Source organism: Equus asinus, chromosome 12 (assembly GCF_041296235.1).
Source record: "Equus asinus isolate D_3611 breed Donkey chromosome 12, EquAss-T2T_v2, whole genome shotgun sequence".
NCBI lineage: Eukaryota > Metazoa > Chordata > Mammalia > Perissodactyla > Equidae > Equus > Equus asinus.
In genome coordinates this window covers 28,661,182-28,684,727 of record NC_091801.1, presented here as the reverse complement: position 1 = coordinate 28,684,727, position 23,546 = coordinate 28,661,182, and the positions used below count along the sequence as shown (strand labels likewise).

The 23,546-nt window shown below is 36.8% G+C and overlaps 1 protein-coding gene across 18 annotated transcripts in view; it reads left to right on the top strand.

The window, feature by feature from the left end:
• RP1 (RP1 axonemal microtubule associated) overlaps positions 1–23,546 on the top strand; it is a 449,795-nt gene that overhangs the window by 301,305 nt on the left and 124,944 nt on the right. For 17 of the 18 annotated variants that reach the window (XM_070481272.1, XM_070481271.1, XM_070481268.1 and 14 more), the window contains 3 exons: positions 9,433–9,617; positions 13,752–13,838; positions 22,988–23,120. In XM_070481272.1, the coding sequence (XP_070337373.1) occupies positions 9,433–9,617; positions 13,752–13,838; positions 22,988–23,120 (405 nt within the window). The remainder of the gene's footprint in view (positions 1–9,432; positions 9,618–13,751; positions 13,839–22,987; positions 23,121–23,546) is intronic. The other variant, XM_070481270.1, reaches the window with a different exon arrangement.

Here is a 23,546-nt window from a genome sequence, read left to right as displayed (position 1 = left end):
AAAGTATAACTAACAACAAAACTAATCTCCTGCAGTGTTCTCATGTAGAACCTGAGGCATGAATACAGTACTCTAGGCCTCAGAGGTTTGACTCTTGAGTTTCTCCTAGTCTGTTTGATCATTTTTCTTGCTCTTAAATGTGTTCCTTTGTATCTGACTAGGAAGTAAAATGAATGGTATCTGACAAATTCTGTGCCTCAGAATCTAGTCATCTTTGGGTAAAATGAAATAGTGGACCACTGTCTGAACCGTTTTTTTTAAACCCATCTTAACAGACAGATAAATTGTAATGTTATCTTTAAAAAAGTGCCTTTTGCAAATTAGTTATCGGGTGTACTTTGTTCTCTTTCAGATAGTAATGGAAAATAAATGTCTCTTGCTGACAACCGCATGATACTATCTCATCAACCAGAGGGAAGAGAAATTAGCCTTTTGATTTTTGTTGCATTGGACTAGGCCCAGTTTTATATTTCCATGTCATATCATGAATCCATGGAGCAGTGTGACAAATCACGCTGCATGAGAAACATGTGCTTAAAATTTTTCACAGAAGGAGAATTAAATCTTGTGTCAGGAAGTAATGGCACCTAAATCTGGGATGGCCACCTCAAGTAAAATTTGACGGGGTTGAAAATAGCATGCTAGCTGAAATCTCTAGGAATAGACACTTTTTTATGAGTAGCAAAATGCTTAAGAGAAAAATCTTCTCTATATCTTCTGAAAATTTGTCTGTTCTGGCAAAAACATTTAAAAAATGTTACTGTGTTGATTTTTTTAAAGTTTAAGATGCACCACATGTTGATTGTATACATTTATATACTACAATTGTAGCATTAGCTACCACCTTTATCATGGCATGTAATTATCATTTCTTTTTTGTGATGGGAATAATTAAGATCTAGTCTCATGGTAAGTTTGATGTTTATAATACAATATTGTGGTTTATAATCACTATACTGTGCATTTGACCTCTAGGTCTTATTTATCTACTAGTTCCAAGTTTGTGCCCTTAAACATCTTTCCTGCTCCTCACACCCCCTCTTCCTCTTAGCCCTTGATAACCAACATTTTGCTTTCTGTTTTTATGAGTTCGGCTTTTTTTAGATTCCACGTATTAGTGATATAATACAGTGTTTGTCTTTGATTTATCTCACTTATCATAATGTTCTTAAGGTCCATGTTGCAAATGGCAGGATTTCCTTCTTTCTCATGGCTGAATAACATTCCATTGTACATATATACCGCATCTTTTTTATCCATTCATCTGTGGCAGGCATTTAGGTTGTTTCCATGTAATGGCTATTGTGAATAACACTGCAATAAACATGAGAGCTTATGTACCTCTTTGATATCCTGTTTTCATTTCCTTTGGGTGTATACCCAGAAGTGGAATTGCTAAATCATATGGTACTTCTATTTTTAATTTTTTGCGGGATGTCTGTGTTGTTTTCCATAGTGGCTGCACCAATTTACATTCTCACCAACAGGGTACAAGGATTCCCTTTATTCCGTATCCCCACCAACACTTGTTATCTTCTATCTTCTTGATGATAGACATTCTAACAAATGTGAGGTGATACCTCATTGATTTTGATTTGCATTTCCCTGATGATTAGTGCTGTTGAGCATCATTTCATGTACTTGTTGGCCATTTGGATGTCTTCTTTAGAAAATGTCTATTTAATTTCTTTGTCCAGTTTTTGGGTCTTTTTGGTGAGATAGATTGTCCCTGAGCTAACATCTGTGCCAATCTTTCTCCATTCTGCATGTGAGACACTACCACAGAGTGGTTTGACAAGTGGTGTGTATGTCTATGCCTATGCTCTGAACTCACGAACCCTGGGTCACTGAAGCTGAGCAAGTGAACCTAACCACTACACCACCAGGCTGGCCTCTATCTGTCCATTTTTTAATCAGATTTTTTTTTTATTGAGTTGTGTGAGTTCATTATATATTTTTGATATTAACCCCTTATCCAATATCTTTGTTACATTTTTAAGGATTGGAAGCTTTAAGTTTCGGATTGATGCTGGGTAGCCAAGTAATTTTCAAAAATGATAAAATTTGGCCTCGTGATAAATATAGACCTTTTCAAATCATTCTTTCATTTAATAAATCATCATATGTGCATTGTGTGCCTACTAAATGTCAGATATAAGGAAATACAGTGATGGGCAAAACAGATTTGGTCTCTACCTCTTGAAGTCTAGTGAGCCAGATAAACATTAAACAATCACACAAAAATATAAAGTTAAAAATGGATAATGAGATGAAGAAAACATCCAGGGCACACTAGACACAAAATAAAATTTAAGTCATTCATTCATTGTAAAAAGCCATAATTTCTTTATTATGATTAATGGCAATACAGTAGAAATGGAGAGTGGGCCTACAACTGAGAAAAGGGAGACTCAGCTTAATTTATTAATGAGCTATTTAAAACACTGACATAACACAGACTTTGCACTTTAAATCCTGGAAATCCAAATGACAAAGCTCTCTTGTGCAAATGCCATCTACAAAAAGCCCATGATTTGTTTAAATCTTGCCTTCTCTGATTACAATAGAAATGGTTTTTGTAAGCATCCATGACTTCAGGTGGAAAAAAATGTCTTCACATATGAACATACCTGGAAGACTGTTATTCATTACTAATTACATCATGACTCTCTTTCTACCTCTATCAATATTTTGTCTTCTTCCTACTTCTATCAAGTATCTGCAGTGGTTAAAAGTTGTTTCTTACAAGAAAGACCTTCCTCTTGGTTTTGCAACTTAGCTCTCATGCTAGATAGATTTGGGTTACATTAGCCATTCATGTTAAAATATGTGTTAGTCAAAAAGTACTTTAGAAGACATTTAATTATTTTAATGATATCAAAAACAACCATCATCTCCTGAAGAATGAGATTATGTTTGTCAGTCTATTTTCAGGATATAGTTCAAGATGTATATAGTTCAGGGGATGAGATATTATAGATAAAATAAACCTGTCCTCGGTATTCAAAATACTCATTTATTAAAAAGAAATATGGAAATTTTCTCATCTATATCAAAGGTTGACAAATGTTTGGAAGTTATGATACCACATATACAATAAATAGTGCTTTTGTAGTAGTGAATAGAGTCATAATGCCATTAAATTTGCAGGGCTTTCCTTTAGGGCCAAGTTGAATTTTGATACTAGTTTTATTAGAGTAGGGAGGCTTTGAGGAAGGAATCTTTCTTTTTTAGGTAAATTTTTATTTATGGAAAATTTCAAACATTTACTACAGTAGAGACGGAATAATGAATCCCCATGTACCCATTGTCCCACTTCAACAATTATCAACATATGCCTAATCTTACTTTAGTTATGGTCTTTCACATTGTGCCCTATAGTGCCTCCACTGGGTTAAAGCAAATCCAAGGCATCATATCATTTCATGCATAAATACTTTAGAAAATCATAATTTTTTTTTTGGTGAGAAATATTGGCCCTGAGCTAACATCTGTTGCCAATCTTCCTTTTTTTGCTTGAGGAAGATTGGCACTGAGCTAGAATCTATGCCAATCTTCCTCTATTTTTTGTATGAGGGATGCTGCCACAGCATGGGTTGATGAGCGGTGTGTAGGTCTGCACCTGCGATCCAAACCTGTGAACCCCAGGCTGCGAAAGTGGAGTACAAACGTAACCACTACACCACGAGGCCGGCCCCTGGAAACTCACATTTTGAAAACTATTAAAATATTTGAGAATATAAAATATTTGAGATTATAAATTTCTTCTGCATAATTTTAAGTTTGGAAACATTGCATCTAAAAACATTCAAACCAAATATAAAAATATAAGACATAACTTGATACCCTGAGCTGAAATTGTCCTTAGAAATTTTCACTGTAACCTATTAGTTTTATGAATGAAAAGACTGAGACCCAAGAGGATGGTGGTTGAAGTCTCACCTCTGTATCAAGATGAAGCTGTTCTGTGTGTGGGAACTTCAGCAGTGCGGTACGACAGCTACAGCAGTCCTTAATCTGTCTGTGGTGGTGTCTCATTGGTGTTACTGGGCAAGGCCTAGTCAGTGCCAAAGTCTCAGCCATAGGATATTCTTTCTTTAAATTTTTTAGATGACAGCACTAAGAACCAAACATACCTGGGCAAAAAAATATGAAATTCATTATCAAGTTGAAGTGTTCCTTAAAGGCAGTCACAATAAATTGTTCTGGAAAAAAAGTAAAACATACAAAGCGTAAAGGAAAAATTAAAATTATATCATCTTATTACCCTCCTAAAATACTTTAAATATTTATACTTATATATAAATATATGTATGCACATGTATAAGTTATGTTGGGGTATATAATTTTTAAATCCGTTTTTCAGTTAGTAGAAGATAACATAAGTATTTTTCATAACATTAAATAATTTTAGAAAATAATTTAATAGCTGCAAATAATCCATTGTATAGATGTACCATAACATATTACCTATCCTCTTACTATTGGCATTATTTTTTCAAATTTTTTCAAGTGTAATTTGTAATTGACACTCATCTGTATTTTGTATGTTTTTTAGAATAATTCTTATAAATGGAATTACCAGGTAATGGATTATGTTAATTATTCTTCAAATTGGGATCTAAGTGTTTGTTTCTTTCCAATATTAAGAAAAAAACAGCTGCCAGTATCCACAGTAAAATACGGGTTTATTTTTTGTGTGTGTGCTCATGCTTTAGTGGTAAATTGCAATGTAAAGGTGGTGTACATTTTCAGTAGAATGAAGATTTGAAGGGACCTTTGATCTGACGAAGGTAGTGTAATTCACGTGAAGAATGCAGCAGTAAGCCATTCCATTTCAAACAATCCTAATCACTTGAAAGTACCTCTCTATGTTGAGCAGAAACCTACTCACTATAAATTCTTTTTTTTTTTTAAGATTTTATTTTTTCCTTTTTCTCCCCAAAGCTCCCCAGTACATAGTTGTACATTCCTTGTTGTGGGTCCCTCCAGTTGTGGCATGTGGGACGCCGCCTCAGCATTGCCCGATGAGCAGTGCCATGTCCGCTCCCGGGATTCAAACCAACGAAACACTGGGCCGCCTGCAACGGAGCCCGTGAACCCAACCACTCGGCCACGGGGCCAGCCCCTATAAATTCTTTTGACCCACAAAGTCAACATCCACCTCTATAAAATAAACCTTGTTTTTTCTTAGTTATTCTCATTTCTTCTTGGTATATTCTTCTTATATTTGCATGTAAATATACTAAAAAATGGATTCTTAGTGTTTCTTTTTAGTATATTCTCTTCTATTTCAAATATGTTGTTTTAATAGTGCCTCCTAATGCATGTTTTCAAAATTCTTTACCTTTATGAATATTCATTTTAAAGTGTGAGTCTCCAAGTAGGAGCCTGCCTTCTCATGGTATTCCTTTAATGTGGACCCTATGCATCTGTTAATATAGTCCCGGCTTGTAATACATGTTTAGGTATCTCTATTGCACTCTTGGTATATATTAAGATCATTAGGATATTTTATTCATAATATCTTTTCCCTGAAAAATATGTAACTGATTGTTTGAACCAAATTGCAGACCTTTATCTTGATACCAGTTAGTTTTCATCTTCTTGGTATCAGTCCAACTTTCTAGCTTATTGGAATAGCTTTGATTTTTTGATCCTGTTTTCTATTTGTTAGCTATCCCTACTAGCTTTGTGCTTCCTGTGCTTTGTGTAAATGTCTACCATACCTTACATCAAGAAACTGATAAATCCATGAATAAAACAGGATTATTCGTGTTAATTTTGTAGAAATAGATATTTTTACATTGCAGGAGACCTATTGAGAGAATGTTTAACTTCTTATGTTTTCCAGATGATTTTACATTTTTTAAAATTAGGGTTAAATAATAACCATTTTTCTGATACTGTGCTATTACATATAAGGGACATTTGTTTTCAGTTTTTGCTCTACAGTTAGTATAAATCAGCTTTCTAAAACACTGTGTTGAAAAAGTACACAAAAGTTTACAAAACTTGTCTTTTTATGCCCACGCTCTATGATGGTGATTCATGCCTTTAGTTGACCTCAACTTTGATCCTTCCATGAAATATTAGAATCAGCTAATTTGCTATTTTTTTGTGTGAGTAATTTTTTCTTTCTCCAGAGCTTCAGGAGACCAGTAGCACAAAGGTAGCTTAGCTTTTCTTTTGTCTGACTCAAACTGATTGGTGTTTAATTAAAGAGTTCTGTCACCCCTACAAAGAACATTTTTAAGTCATCTGAATAAATTTTAGGTACTATAGAATTTATTCAGAGACCCTGAAGGAGTCTTGGTTAATCCTTATTAATTTGGTTAATTTTCCCAGTTTAGAATATATTAAACCTCTAGTCAAAAAAACAGCTGCTTTTATGGTTCTTAAATGGATAAATTTAGGATCTGAGACTAATGCACTTTGGTTCATTTCCAAAAGATTATGGCATTAGGTTGAATTCATATTCAATTGATGATAGCACAAACTTTAATCTACTGTTCTATATTAAAGATTATACCATATTGTCATAAATTTTGTAACGAGTGCACCCTGACAATGTGTTATGTTTGTACAAATGTTATTGTGAAAATGTTAGAACAGGAAGAAAAGGCTTTAGAGATTGTCACCTGATTTGCAGATTAAATCAAGCATGCATGTGAATGCACTTGTGTATGGACACCCCAAAAAACTAAAACCAAGTAACGGTGGCCTCCTGACCCCATTCCGGGGCTTTTCAGTTCACAGTTCAGTGTTCGTGTTCATTGTTTATTTACTGGCCTTCCTGCCTCAGTCTCTCTCTGCTAAATTTAGTTCATCTTCTTTCAGACTGATCTTTCTAATACTCAGATCATATCACCACCACACTTTGGAATCTTGGCTGGCTCCCTCTTGCCTGCACTAGAGTGTGCCAACTCCTTTCCACCTTGCCCAGTGCTTTTCATGATCTCACTGTTTCTCCTCTTCTCACATAGCATCTCATGTGATCTCATGTTCAACCACATGTTACCATGTGCAGTTCTTCCAGCATGACTGCTACTTCAAGCCTTTGTACATGCTGGGCATGCTGTTCCCTCTATGTAGAATGCCCTTCCCTTCCTCTTTGTTCAAAATTCTCATTCATCCTTCTACATCCAGCACCAAGGTTCCCTCCATAAAGTGTTTCCTGCACACCCTTCCACGCAGTTATTCACTCCCGGCTCTCTGCTACATCTGAACTTTGTAGTACTTCTTTCATTCTCTATGAATGTGTCTGAATGTTTAAAATCCAAATATTTATACATCTGTCTTCCCCACTAGATAGTGTGTATCTTCAGGGTGAGACTCTCATTGTTTATCTTTCAAACTTTTAATCTGTGCCACTAATATGTAGAGAGCAATGAACCTAACTCAGTGCCTAGCAAATAATAGGAACTAAATAAAACTTTCTTGACTTTAATAAAAATAATCCTTTTAGATGACTAAGATATTCATAAGAGATTAAGTAAATGATTAGCTTCCTAAAGAGTATCTTACTGACCTAAATCACTGATTAGTCTCTGAGTCTCATGGATGTGCTGTGGAGTTTTCATCAGTAGAGATCTGATTGCACTGTTGTCTATGGTCTGGAGAAATTCCAAGTGTGTTTTCCAGGTTCCTGATAGTGCTTGACTAGAAATGGCAGGCAGGACAGTCAAGTGTTCACGTACAATACATGAGTTTTGAAAATTAGATTGTGTCATAAAATTTTTGCACCAATTTTTATAATATTTTCCAGGTCAGCTACCTTTGATGTTGTATCCAGAATAGCATGGGACTCAAACTTTCTCTGCCTGGGATTGAAGTTTAAGTCTTTTTTGCTATTGCTTGTGTAACTCTGGGCAAATTACTTAACTTCTGAGTCCCAGTTTGTCCGTAATAAAGGAGAGTACCTCATAGGACTAGTGTGAGGACTGAGTGAGGTTGACACAATAATGAATATTAAGTGCCTAGAACAGTGCTTAGCATAGAATGAAATTGTGCATTCCGGTGAACTGTGTTTAAGTGAAAGTGGAACATCTAAACTCGTTTGTTTAAATGCAAGGCTTTGGAGTTAGACATTCCGTCATTTACTTGCTATATGATTTGGGCATATTATTTAACCTCTACCTCTTTTCTTCATCTTAAAATTGACATCATAATTTGACTGACTTTGTGGGATGAGAAGTGCATATGAGACATTCAACACAGAGCCTAGCATGTAGCAGGAGCTTAGTAAATGGTGATCATGATGATAATTGAAGGAAACATGCTTGCTGTTATAATGACAGAGATTACCCAAGACAGTAAAGAGAAGGCAGCCTTAAAAAAATGAATGCCAGTTATTTCTTAGTATTTGTTTCCATTTATAACTTTTTTTGTATAGTTTTTTGAAGGAATTTTGTTCATTATAGCAGAAAATTAGTTATTTGCTGGGTTTGTCATCATCTTTGTTGATACTGTACTGTAAGATTGTAGGTGCTATCTACGGTTGCCTATAGTTTCAAGTCACAGAATTAAAGATAGGAAGAATCTTGGTTTCCTTTTGATCATTTGACACGAGGAAATTTATCTCATTACCCAAGTCTGTAATATTTGTACCTGTAACATGCAGTTGTTGGGGCAATCCAGACAACCAATGCCGAGTAGCTTGGGAGATGTTCTTGCCACTGCATGCTCCCGGATCTCCTTAGATGAGGCAACAGGCTAAAGTGCATAAAGAAGAAAGTAGTTTTAGTTGGGGACTTCACTTCGTAAACATCTCTTGTAAGCAAGGAGGGGCTGTTTGGGAAGTGCTGAGTGATGGAGGCTTCCTTGTGCAACACTGCTGCTGTGCAGTCCCTGCCCTCACAGACTAACCTGCCCTAAGCACCTCAGAATCATTTGCATTTGGGAAAATTCTGTCTTTAGCTCCAAGCGCTTTCATTGCCCTCTCCAGTAGGATATTTTTTCCTGAAATGTTTTAGAAAAATTTTCTCTCTTCTCAATTTTGCCATTTTTACACCTCATTTGAAAATGTATTTTAGTTCCACTTTTCTTTTGTTACTTTGTATTGTAGTAATTCTACCTAAAAATCTGTAAGCCAGGCAGGCAGCTTTATGAAAAATCTATGGACACAGAACTACAAATTCCAGCATGCGTCTGTGTTGTAGTGTTGAGGACAAGTGAAAGATTGCCAGGCAATTCAGATCTTTATTGTTCTAATTTAATTTACTTCAGTAGTTCAGTTTCAGTTGCCTAGAACCTTGCTGTGAAGAGGCAAGCACAAATTAGCTCCCTAGAGTTGTAGCAGTTCACTGCCTCCCTACCCTGCCTCACTCATCCTCTACTCTGTTTTGATGTCCTTGGGCTCCATGTGACAAAGGATTCTGTCAGCCTGATGTTGCATTGGATCTGCTACTAATGCCTTTTTTTCCCCTATAGAAGAGATCAGTGAGACTCTTCTGTCAGAAGATGAATGGAAGGTGTTAGTGCTGACAGGAAATACAGGGACTCAAGCCAACGTCACACTATGGGTATATGGAGATGAAGGAGTCACTGGACCAATAAGTCTTAGCAAGGACAGCTCAGAGCAGCTCTTCCTTCCAAGACAGGAGGATGAGTTTCAGGTAAACAATATTGGCAGTAATTTTGTTCTTTGAACATTTTAAAGGTATTTCTGTAACACAGGAGAGTGTGATTGTGTGTGTATATATCCTGTATAAAATAAATCTCTGGTCTCTTAGAATCCCCATAAGTTATCCTAATGCCTATTGTAATCATCAAAGGAAACATTTTTTTCCTCACATATTCTCTACCAATCAGGAAAGTTGTGGAAGAAAATTGCTTTCTTTAAAGATAATTTGGTTTAGGCCGTTGGTTTGAAACTGGCCCCACAAACCATCAACCTCAACTCAAATTGTAACCAGATAATAAGCCATTTAGAGATTCTTCTGGTAATGAAAACCCTTCTTTTGTATAATTCCATATACTGTTACATGTTGCTCAGCTGAGCTGTATGGGTGTGAAATCATTTTTTTTTACATCCTCAGAGGCCGTGTTTTGAAGCTCTGCCCTTGCCCGTTCAAATCTCTCTCTCCTTTCCTTAGCATCAAAGAATGCTGGGCCGCATTACTTTGAGTACCGCTGGTTGCCTCTCCTAATTTCCTCAGGGCTTTGGAGAAATTTCACTTAAGACAATTACATTATACCTACTAATGTACCCCACCCCCACAGAGTGAAAGCACATGGTTCTTTGGTGCACTGTGAAAAAGCAGTTGATCTCCCTGGAGAGTATTCCTTTTGTATCCTAAGGCTGGATAAAGAATAGAGAATGATTAAGGCCAACTCGAGTCACCAGGAAGGCAAGGCTGTTTGGGGCTGCAGTACCTGGCAATCACTAATACCCAGATGGTTTCTAGATCTTCTACTTTGCAATCATTAGAATTTTAGAGAAGAAAAGCAGTTGTCTGAGGTCATGAAGGAGCAGTTTGGCTCAATGCACAGGCAGTCATACCTTCTACAACCCATGCCTTTCAAAAGATTATTTGAAGATGATTGTTCAGAACTCACAACACATATGTCATGATTAGATCCCTAGGCCACCCCACCAAAGTCTATTAGTACCCATAATATACCTTGCGGTATATTATGTGCTAAACTGCAAACTAAGTGAGCTGGATTAGCATCCTAGTTTTCCATATATTCACTCTGTGACCTTGAATATATTACTTATTTTCTCCAGGCCAGCTTTTGTTTTTAAATACAGAATGAAGGCAATGACATCAGGAATTTTCTAAATTCCAGAGTGGTCTGATGATAAAAAGAAAAAATATATGTACATTAAGAAAAGCTTATTGACATATGGGAAATATAATAAATTGGTTAAGAACAGAGGCCTTGGAGTCATGGAGACCAGGTTCAAAGATCAACCTTGCATTAGTCCTGTCACGTTGAACAGGTTGCTTATCCTCACTAATCTTTAATTTCTTTCTTAGTAAAGACAGGGAGGTGGGTATTAATGCTTACTTTGAAAGCTTGTTGTGAGGTTTAAAGTATGTTTGGGAATGTGTGTGATGTGCATTGTGCCTGGTAGATGGAAAGTATTCTACAAATGACAGATTATCTTTACAGTCACGGAGGATAATGGTCAGTGGCATCAGCATATGTTTTCTCCTAGCTTCTCCTGTTTACTGTGAAGTGAGAACAGGGAATTACCCAGCTCTAAGCTACTACCTTAATGGGAGAGATCAGGGATGGGTATGAAAGCCCCATAGGAGTCTAGGGCCTGTGGGCCCTAGGCCAGCAGCATGGGCATCACCTGGGAACTCGTTAGACATGCAGAATCTTAGGCCCCCCACCATGTCTACTGAATGAGAATCTGCATTTTAACAAGATCCCCAGGTAATCTGTGTATACACTAATGTTTGAGAAGCACTGATCTGGGGTTTAAGGGACAATAGGACTGGGGCCTCTTGACAGTCTGAGAACCCTAAATGAGGACTGGCCGGCTCATTCCTATTCACTGTCTTCTATGGGCATTGACGTCTTTGTTCTTTTTCACCGGTATCATTTGCCACTTCTAAATTAATCTTTCATTTACTTTTCCTTCCTTCCAATCCTGAAGTGAGCACATAGTCATTTTTGAGGACAGTGTGCTATTTCTGATCAAACAGGCTTTGGTTTGAATTTTACTTTTGGAACTTACTGTGTTTCCAGCTGTGTATCCCTAGACAAATTACTTAAGTGTTTTTAAATTTCTTTGTTCCTTAAAGTTGGCTTTTTAAAGAGCCCTGCTCTTCATGGGGCTGCTGTACAGACTGGAAGAGACCATGCTTGTCAAGCGCTTGCCCCCTGGCTGGCACATAGCTGAGCTCATTGCATGGTAGTTCCCTTCTCCAAAAGTAGCAAGTAGGCAGCCATGAAGTCACATATGTTTGGTAACCTGACCATTCAGTTAGCCCTTTATTTTTTTCATTTAGAATGTGTAGAAAGAGAAAGTTTACACTTAAGGGCTAATAGATTCTTGGGACAATCAAAGGATATCTAAAGATTGGCTTACCTTTCAGAGAAAAACCAAGGCCAGACTATGGGATAACTTCTTACGTCCTCTAGTGAGAAGAGCTAGCTTCTAAGTTCTGCCACTGACAGCAGCTCTTGGAGTAAGAAAGTTGGTGGAAGTTGGCTCTGAGGGATTAACAGTCCTCTTTTCCTTCCTCCTAGTCAATAGCATCATAGTCTTTGACTGGGTGTTGTAATAGCCCAGGACTGGTCTAGCCACTGCAGTCTATGGGGGAAAGTGGTTTTGGTGATGATGGGAAGTTAAAAAAGTGAATTTCTGATTATGGGAAGTGAATATGAAAGAGGAATTATTTTGATGGCTTGTTGGTCATCTGACTGTCCAGCTGTTTCAGGGTCTTGTTCATTGGTAGGCAATGATGTAAGTCAACATAATATGAAAGTGCCTACCTATTCATATCTAGTTTGTGGAAGTAGATGAGTATCTGTAGTAGAAATAATGATAATGACTATATTTAAACTAGTAAATGATACAGTGTATTGCCTTTTTTAATCCTCACAGTTTAGTGTCCTGGACATATCTTATTATACTAAAAATGTCTGTTTGTAAATCTGTCTCCCTCATTAGATTATAAATTTCTCTAACTTAGGGACTGTGCCATCACTTTCATCTTTGTATACTTGTGGACTTGCACAATGTCTATATTATTGTGTTAAATAAACATTTATTTAGTTGAACTGAAAATTGTATGCAAGAGACATTATGTCCATTCAACAGGTAAAGAAATCGAGGGCCAGAGATATAAAACACCATATTTTACTCAGATTACAACAGCCTGGATAGCAATTGAGCTCAAAGTGATTCCAAAGCCGATTCCCCACAATGCTACTTGGATTAATAAATATTCTTGAACCATGTCAAAAACTAACCAAGTATACGTATTCTGTAGGCAGATTTATTTCTCTTCCTTGAACTTTGAAAATCTATATCTTATCCTATAGTCAAACAAAAGAGGATTTTCAGAGTAAAAGGAAGTTCTAGACTCACTGGTACTTTTTCCTTAAGCTTATAGAATAGCTATATTTAGCTTTGATGAAAATTGCTTTTTTTTCTTCTTAAAATAAGAGCCCATCTTTCTGTCATTGGAACTCAGCTCAGAAGACATTGGCTTACAGTGAGAAATGTGTGCTAGTCAGAGAACTGAGCATATGTATGTTCCTTATCCTATTCTTTCATCTGACTCCTTCTGCATATTTTTAGTCGTCTCATGATATTTCTGTTTCATATTCTGTGTCTGTGTAGTCCACTGATAGCTTCTTGAGAGGGCTTAATCTCCAGACTCTGAAAGGGTCGCTGAGAGTTTTTCAACTCTTAGGAGTAAAAAAATGCATTTAGTAAGAAGAAGAGAAAGAATGATTTTTGCATTTTGATTATTTTATCGAGAGCACGTTGGTTTATAATATTATGTAAATTTCAGGTGTACATCATTATATTTCAGCTTCTGTATAGTCTGCATTGCATTTATCACCAGTAGTCTAGTTTTTATTTATCACCATACCTATATGCCCCTTTACCTCTTTCACTCTCCCCCTCCTTCCCCTCTGGTAAGCACTAATCTGTTTTCCTTATCTATGTGTGTGTTTCTTTATCTTCCACATACGACCGAAATCATATGAGAAAGAATTTTTTAATGTGCTTAATTAAAAACATTCTGCTAATTTTTTCTTCTTTGCATTTCATCCAGATTGAAATAAGGAACATTGGAATAATATATAAGATAAGGATTGGACATGATGGAACTAGCGAGCAACCTGAGTGGAACTTACAGAGGGTAATGTTTTTTATTTTGTGCTTCACAGTTATTGTTATTAAAAGAAATAAGCAGCCTTCTTAAAGCAATGAGAAAGATAACATATTTTCCTAGTTGTTGTAAATAATGTGAACAAAATTTTTGTGGCTATAACACTGTAAAGAAATATGGTTCCTCCCTGTGAGTTTTTTTAAAATAGCATTTTTATAGTTATATTTACAAAGGCGATCTGTGTTCATGGAAGAAGATCTGAAGAATATAGTAAAGTATAAGAATAAAAATGAGTTGTTATTCGTTAATCATTAGATGACCACTGGGGTGGTTCATTTCTTTCAAATCTTTTTTCTATGAATCTCTCTCATGAACTTCCTCACTCTATCTACATAGACACGTAAATATATAAATGTATATATTTTATATACATTTTGCCATTTTATATATTTATATTTTGCCCTTTTAATAAAATTGAATCATGTTATGTATGCACTTTGGGATCCTGTCCTTTTTTCCCCCGACTTAATCATAGCAATAAAAACAATAATAATAAGTGTTTGCTGAGTGCTTACCGTATACCAACTGCCTTGGAAATACTATCATATTTCTGTTGCTTAACAGCAACTCTTTGATTTAGCTACCACTGATATCCTTATTTTATAGATGAGAAAACTGAGGTTCAATAAAATGAAATGATTTGGATGTGGTTACTTAGTAAATTGTCTTATTGTATGCTGGACTCCAAGGACTGAGATCTTAAACACTATCATTGAGCCTTACGTTTGTTTTCAAAAATATATGTCAATTAAATTCTCAGAAGCCATGAGATTTCTGTGTGGAGGCAGTAATTATTGTGGAGTCAGATGACATGGTTTGAATCACTAGAACATCTCTGCTTTCTAGCTTTAAATACTGTCACTGATTTCTTTATAGTACATGATATGTTATTTTAAAATGTTTGAGGTTTAAGATTTTGAGTACCACTGATAGAATCTAGAAAATTTATCATTTTCCCATTTAAAATGCTTTTAAATCTTATCTGTGATTTTCATTATTGTATCTTTCATTGTATAATGAAAATAATGGAGAAAATATTAAATTTACTGAAAGGTTTATTGCAGCATTTCTTAGCACATAACTAATATAATGAAAACTGGCATTTTTATAGTACAAGAGCAGGTAAATTTGTTGTAGTCAGCTAGGCAAGAAGTATTTTCTGGGCACCTAATACATGTCCTGCATTGTGCTAAATGTGACTGAGAATGGGAGGAAACCATATGTTGGCTTTAAAGTTTTTCTGTTCAGAAGTATTGAAAGATTTCAGAAGAGAGACAAAAAAGTGACCTTTTAAGAAGAAGAAACAAAACCGATGGAAACTGCAATGATTAGCAAAATTACAAATTCTGTATTTGTGAATTACTGGGAAAGACAAGTCAACATTTCAGGAAAGATCTACCCCTGAGCTAAGTTGGCCTGTAGTCACTAGCATGGCCTGTGCTTTCTCTGGAGCCTTTGAGTGAGAAGAGTGGTCAGGGGCATAGCAATATCACTGTGCAGTGATTCTTCAACAGGATGGGAAAACAACCCCAAGCAGAGGCACTCAGAGGAGGGAGTGCTTTGTCTCAGAACCGAGAGAGGCGTCTTCCATCCTCTGGTTGGTGGTAAAGGTTTCTGTGAAGAGCAAAGTAGGTAGAACATGAATTAGTTAACTCAACAAATGAATTGAGCAATTAGAACTGTAATTAAACGACCAAAATAATGTGAAATAAGGAACTTTTCCTACAGCTTTTTTTTTTTTTACTTTTTGTTTAAAGTAATTTCAAATTTATTTTAAAAATAACAAGAAAAAAAGACTTGAAAGATGTTTGGTTTCTAAAAAGTCATTTAATCGCTTTTTTCTGTTTTCCCTACTGTAAAATAGGGCTCAGCAATACTTGCCCTGACTATCTCACAAACTGTGACTGTCTAGTGAAAACGTTAAATAAGGCTTAATCAGAGCTCTTCCTTCCCTCACTGAACCTGCTTCTTCCTCAGTCTTACTCGTCTGAGTAGTTGGTGTCACCATCCCCCTAGTTATGTAAGCCAGAACTCTGCAGATTTTTCTGGATTGTTTCGTTTCCTTAGCCTTCAAAATCTAACCCCTCAAAAATCGTCTCTGTTGCTCTGTTGAGTTTGTCTATTTTTCTCCATCTGATTACCATCACTTTAGTCCATGCTGCCATATTTTCTCTCCTGTTTACTGCAAAATCTGCTAAAATAGCCTTCTATCTTCTTCTCTTTTTCCCCTAATATCTAGTCTCAAAAGAGGAGCCAGAGTGATCCTTTAAAAACATCAATCAGATCACATCTACCCCATGTTTAATCTGTCCCCTACCTACCTCTGTGACCTCTTTTCAAACCACTCCGCCCTTGCTCATTGTACTTAAGCCACACTGGACTTCTCTTGCCTCAGAGTGGCCTTTGCCACAATCTAAAGTGAGCCCCCAGTTGCTCTCGATCACATCAGCCTGTTTTGTTTTGTTTTGTTTTATATAGCACATCACTTACCTGATATTTTTTAATTTGTTTGTTTACTCTCTGTGTACTAGAAACTGAGCAATATGAGAACAGGAACTTTGTGTTATTCAGTGTTATAACCCCAACTCCTAGAATAGTACCTACCATGTAGTAGATATTGGATAAATATTTGTGGAATGAATGAATTAATAAAACAAATGTTTATAATACATGTGAAATACTTTGCAAATTGTAAGTGCAAAATGAAAATAAATCATACAGTCAAATCTTGCTTGGTGTTTAGGGAATGGGATATAATCTCGTATGGCTGAGGCTCGGCATGTGTGAGGGGCAGGTGAAGGAACAAAGCCTGGAGAGTTTCGGAGGCTTGGCTGCGTCCCTGCAGAGTTAGTAGCCAGAGCCCCTACTCCCGCCTCTCGGGCCACCGCTCTCTCCCGTGTCTGGGCTGCCTCTGCCGTATGCGCCACACGTGACTTGGATAAATTGACTCACTAGAATAGGAACTCTCTTGAAATTTGATTCTTCTGAGCCTTGGAATTGAAGTGAGTCATAGCTTATGGCACATTTGTTATTATGTTTAGGCTACCACTTCTTGATATGATATGATAACCTACTTGATATGACCTCCAGGAATACTTGAGATTAGCTAAACTAGGCAAGAAGTGGCTTTATTTATTTGAGTTTTAAAGTGCCTTGTAAATATTTCCAGTTCCTTTTCATTTTTAGTTACTTCTTCACTTCTGGGTTCTAGAAAAAACCACAGAAGAGGAAGAGCAAGTTCTGAAACACAGTAAGAAAAATAGTTGTTTTTGAGGATTTTCTAGTTCAGTGAACAGCAGGAAGCACTAGCTTCCTCTTCTCACACAATCTCCAGTCAAATGTTTAATCTCAGAAGACTCCAGCAGTTTATAGAAACATCCTAAAAGTTGTGCCAGCTTATTTGAACCAAAGATAAATTCATGCATTTGATAGTCCCTCAGTCAATTGTAAATTCCGTAGATGATCCTCCTTGTATAGTCCTTGTGACAAATAGGGTGTTATCAAGGAATGGTACCAGAACTAAGAAAACCTAGAGGCAAGTTTTGACTTTGTATGTGATTTGCAAGAATGCTTAGAGTGTTTTCTGAGAACACATTTAAACCTTATTCTGTTTTCATATTTCCAAATTTCCAACTCCAAAAAGAAAATACTAATGACTGACATTAGTACTTGCTCCCCGATCCCCAGTACCAGGTCTAGTAAAATACTGTAAACACTCTAAGTGCCCAACAAATGTGTTGGTGATTATTTGTCTTTATTTTTTTTTTAAGAAATGTTATCTAAATTGAATACATATAATAAGAGTAGAAGTATTACACATTTTTTTGTTCTTTTGAACAAAAGTTTATATTTCAGAGTAGGGTTTTTTAAAATCATTTTTCTCAACTTTTCTCATCCTAGTACATTCTTTATTTTATATCCAGTGTCCAGCAGACAATTAGACACAAGTTTAGTTCTCAGAAAGTGTTGACTTTGATTGTATATCATTTCTCCTCCAAGAAAAGATAAGATTAAATTTAGGATTAAATAACATATGCAGAGAGTTTTTCATAAAACAAAGTAGAATATAAATATAGGTGGTGGTAATTACTGTTGGTCATTAATTGTATTTAGTCTCAGTCCTAATAGGCAGGAAAGAAAGATGGAGCTTGGGCCAGCAAGGAGGGCAGCTGGCTTACTCTGCACTCATGATCTGGTGTGCTCCAGCAACACTGCTGGCCCTCCCTCCACCCCACCTGGACTTGATCCTTACTCCATTGGGTGTCCTGGTTGGCATTAGAGATAGGCACTAAGGACAGGTGGGGAAAGGACTACAGGGCCATCTCCGAAGGGCTAAATAGGTGGGACATTAGCAGAAGAGGTAAACCCTGGAGAGGAGTTAGGGCAGTGCCAGTCCTTGCAGTTTAGAGAAATGGACATCCTTTTTCTTGTGTGTTCCTACCTGATGTTACAAAGGGTCAGAATGGGAACCACCTAAGAGGAAGCATGCAATGATTGTACAAGTAGGAATCTAGAGACTAGAAGTACCAGAGAGCTTTGTCAGGAAGATTAGATGAGTGAAAGAGAGGCATTAAAGGATAGATTTGGATATAAACCTCTTAACTGATGAGCTAGAAAGTTCAGGATGGGACCCAGAAGAAAGGAAGCAGGAGAGGCTACTTCAGATTGGCTTAGTGGGAGAGAGCCAAGGAGTCCTTTATCTGTCTTTCCAAATACTCCTGGTCAGCTCATCCAAGTAGAGTAGGAGTCAGGGATTTAGACAAGAATTTCTCTTTCTGATAATAAAGAAGTGAGCATTTGGCTGATCTTTTCCTTGTGCAGTCTCTAGGAGGATGTTGGAGAGTAAGGAACCACAAACAATCCCAAAAAACAGTTAAGAATTCTGATCTCTGATTTCTGTGATTAATTGTGATACTACTACTATTACTACTACTACCACCACCACCAATATACATTCTTTGAGCATTCAGGGTATAGATCATCGCTTTTAATTGTTTATGCCACAACAAAGTAGAAAATATTATTCCAGTCCAAGATATTGAGGTTTTTGAATTGACGATAAACAGTTCCCAATATCACACAGGTAGCACATGGATTTGAAGCGATCTGACTCTTAGGCACATGCACCACCATCTTACTGCCAACTGGGGAAAACAGATGTTCTAGAATGAATCTCTGTTTTAATATTCCTGGATATTGCAACCCATACTTGAGAAAGTTTTACTTTGGGAAATAACTTCCTATTTCTCTTTTCTATAAGGTGCTTTAATATTATTTTATTACGTAAAACACTCCTACTCTAACACATTAAATCTTCAACCTAGCAAACAGGTATGATGCCAGTTTTGCAAATGAGGACCTGAAGATCACAGGTCATCATGTAAAACTTTTACCCAAGGCCATACACCTAGTAAATGGCAGGTTAGAACATAAATCAAAGTCTTTTGATCCAAGTCCAGGTTTGTTCCACTTGCCACCTCTCCTTCATTGAGTCCTGCCGTTAGCTACTGTATGAGTGGGCTTATGCATTGTGGTCTTCCAGGACTTAACCTCCTTTATTACTTTAATAATTGAAAAAAAAATTGTGAAAATAAAAACAGAAATAAACACAACTGGAGATAAGATCTATGGATGTATGTCTCTCTCTTTATCTGTCTATATCATTCTATTTAATTATCGAGTTATCTATTATCTAACTATTTATCTTTGTACACCAAGATTTTTCTTTTTTCCTCTTTGTGTGTTTTTTAAAGATTGGCACCTGAGCTAATATCTGTTGCCAATCTTCTTTTTTTCTTCTTCTTCTCCCCAAAGCCCCCCAAGTACAGAGTTGTGTATTCTAGTTGCAGGTCCTTCTGGTTGTGCTCCCAAGATTTTTCAACCTTAGCGCTATTGACATTTGGGGCTGGATAATTCTTTGTTGTCGGGCGGGGGGGACAGTCTGTCTTGTGCACAGTAGAATGTTTAACAAGATCCCTGGCCTCTACCCACTAGATACCAGTAGCACCCTCTCCTTCCTCCTCAATTGTGACAACCAAAAATGCCACATGTCTCTTGGGGGCAAAATCCCACCCAGTTGAGAACCACTGCTATGTCTCTTTATTGATTAAAAAACAAATGAACACACAAATTCACTTTGATTTATTGGTTTTTTATTTTGAGGCATCATGGCTTTGAAGGTAAATGGAATTCATTCAGAGCTCTCACCCAGAAAGCTTTACAGTTGAGTTAGTAGGATTGCACTCAAGTAAAATGATGAAGATTTTCTCATCAGTGGGTACTTCTAAGCATGAGGGATGGTGGTGCCTCAGAAACCAGAGGCTTCTTGCCAATTTTCATAGAGAGTTTAGTGTAGAGGAAGGACCTCTCAGAGTTTTAGGTAGAATGACTTTGTAAAAACCTTATGCTTCATGGGAAAGGCTTCAAGTCTAGAATCTAGAAGACTCCCATTCACCTGTTTATGACCCTTATTTATCTGAAACATCTACTAAGTTCCATCTGAAATTAGTCTTATTGTATCCTAAACTTTGCATTATCCTGAATCGCCACGGAACAGTCTGTATTAATGTGTTTACTAATATGCTGCTGTAATATAGTCTTGTGTTATTTAAATATTTTAAGTCTATCTTTCACAGACAGTTTGTAAAATCTCCTTGATGGTAGAGGCAATTTCTTTTTGTTAAACTCTCAATCATACCCAGTGCAGTGCTTGAACATCCACTGTAAGAAATGTCACTGCAAGGGGGCCAAGGGTCTGTATGCCACTTCTCGGGGTCATCTGCATGCAGCGTTTCAGAAAGATGGAAACTCCCCTTCACCTTTGGTTAGCTCTTTTTGTTTAAGAATTCTTTTTACTTGCTCTTTTGAGGAGTATGCCCCTCTATATAGTTTAGGGTGTAACTTATCTCCTTGTGTCCCAAGTAAAGGAAAATAACAGACTCATAATGGGCTCCAGGAATGGAAATAAAAAGATTAAACTCCTTCTCTCACTGCTGAAACTTTAACAAGATAGCCCATAATATAGAGCCTCAACTGTAGAATGTGCATCACCCTTCTTTCATTCAACCACCACTTCCGTCTCTCCAATTGCCAAGTAAGCAACCCCAGCACTGAGTTTCAGGACCATTGGGCAACTAGGGTTTCAAAACTTTGGGCAGAGGGCTGAAAATAATTTTATTTGAGAATTGTATCTGCTCGGGATTAAAAAGCTTATGAATCTTTATAATCAGTCTCTATCTCTTAGTATTCCTAAAGTTTCCATCTAATTGCTATAAAAATAAAGCATGTTATAGTCCAGAGAAAGGGACATTTTCAAATTTAGTAGAATATATTATATTAATCTCTTTTATATTTATGAATATATTCATATATAAATTTGGATAAGTTAATAGGAGTTGTTTATGCAATTTATATAAAGTTTTGCACATTTCTTACATATAGTCTCATCTAATCTCCACAGCAACCATGTGAGATAGGCATCATTCCTAATTTAAGGACCAAAAAACTGATAGTCACAGTGGTTATGTGAACTTCTCATGGTAAAACAGTTGTAAAATGATAGATCTAGATTTTGGTCCTAGTTTTTCTGACTCCAAATCCAATGCTCTTTTCCTTGTGTCTTGCCTGGAGCAAGTAAAGACACAATCAGGCATTAGTGAGCAGGTGTACTGATTTAGTTTAATTACCTGTGTTGACAGATAGCCATTTCATTTAGTTATGTAATCATTCATTCAACAAACAACCTAAGGACTGCCTTGTGAAAGCTTATGGAAGTACCAAGATGAGTAGGACAAGGAGAACAAGGTCCCTTCCATGAAATCAGTCGAATATTAGGTGTTAAGTCAAAGTCATAATTGGATAGGGTGCCATGGCTCACAAAGTAGGTTTGCCTAGTCCAGATTGGAGACTCACAAAAGGCTTCTTAGAAGAGGTTGTGTATGAGGTACGTAACGAAGGATGGGAGATTCAGCAATAGTAACGAGTCAGATGGAAGCTGTTTTAGGCAGAGATACAAGTGTGTGTGAAAACTGAGGTGAGAAGGAATGTGGCCGAGTTGTGGAACCATAAACAGGTCAGTATGACTGGAATATAGAATGTGAGGAAGTATCTATCAAGGTAGGTAGGGCCTGATTATGAACTGCTCAATGTCTTGAGGATTTTGGATCTTATGCTATAGGTAGGACTATTGAAAAAGTTGTGAGTAGTGTACAAAATGATCTGATTTCTGATTTGGAATAATTTCTCTTGCTAGCCTAAAAGCCGGCTTCGAGGGGAGCAAGAATAGCAGTCAGTGCCTTATGGCAGTTAGTTCTGAGACTAAGCCACCTGAGAAATGATGGGACCTGCTCCTAAAGCCAGGAAGAAGAGGAAGTTAAAGAGGACCAGAGACTAATTTAGAAGATGATCCAGTATCTTAAAAGGAGAGGGCACTTCATCCATTGTGGTTGAAGGAAAGGCAGGCAATTGTGAAATTCCTTCTGGAAGTCCTCTGCTGGGATGTGAAACAGAAGACAAAGGAAGGGGAGCCTTCTTGTGAAAGACCTACGAAAGGATCAGGAGCTAATGAAGGGTCTGTTAAGGGTTCATTGGGCAGAGAGGCAAAGGCAACTTACCGTGTGCTGAGAAGTGCAGGCACATTGGCTGTAGAACTGAGGACTATTCCACAACCTAAAGATATTGTAAATATATGTAAAAGGCATTCAAAATTTAAAAAATTCTGCTGTATGCCTGCTTTGGTCATTAATATGAACACAAAATCTCTTTTTTAGTTCCTCCTATAGATTGCTTTTTTAGCAACTGCTGTAGGTGAAATTGAGAGTTTTGAATCAGACAGAGTCCACTTCAAATCTCCAAGCCTCCGTTTTCTTATCTATAAATTATAAGGATTTTACCAATCTAATTGGTAAAAGTTAAAAGAGATAATTAAAATAAGTCACTTAACATAATAGTTGGTAAATAATAATTACCTAATAAGCAACAGCCATTACTACTATACTACTGATAATAACAACCATCAGAGTGTGCAGTACGTTTTAGCAGTCCCTGGGTGCATTTTGAATTCTGAGTTCTATGAGGAATTAAAAAATCACCAATTTGATCATTGTTTCTTTTAATCTCAGGTCACCATGCAACATATAAAGAGCAAGAAGACCCTAGATTTTGCAGTAAATGTGTGGTTATCTCGAATCCAAGGAGATGGGGACCTTGTCTGTGAGCTTCCTGTAGTAGAAGGAGGACAAGCTATTTTTCCATGTGTGTTATTAATCTTCAGTAGGATATATTACATATCCAAATTGTTTTATAGTTGCTTAAATTTGCTTCTGAACTATTTAGTTACAGAATTTTTTTTTTACTTCTGAGAAAATTGTTTACCCATTGAGAAGTGACTTTTTCAGCTTCATAGCATGAGTCATTGGTAGATCTGGGATTAAACATAATCTCAAAAAGATTCCTTTAGTTCAGCTACAGTCACAGGGGCTGAGGCTATGAGACAGAGAAAATGTCATGTCTATGCCTCATCTGGCTTAGCCTGAGGCCAGTCGGCCATCTCATGTCATCATTTCAATTTTGATATATTTCCTCATCAAACCTTATATCTTTTTAAACTTTAAGCATCTTGTACAATAGCTTTGTCACCCTTGCCACTAAAATACTAAGCATGAAATATCCTCCTATGTC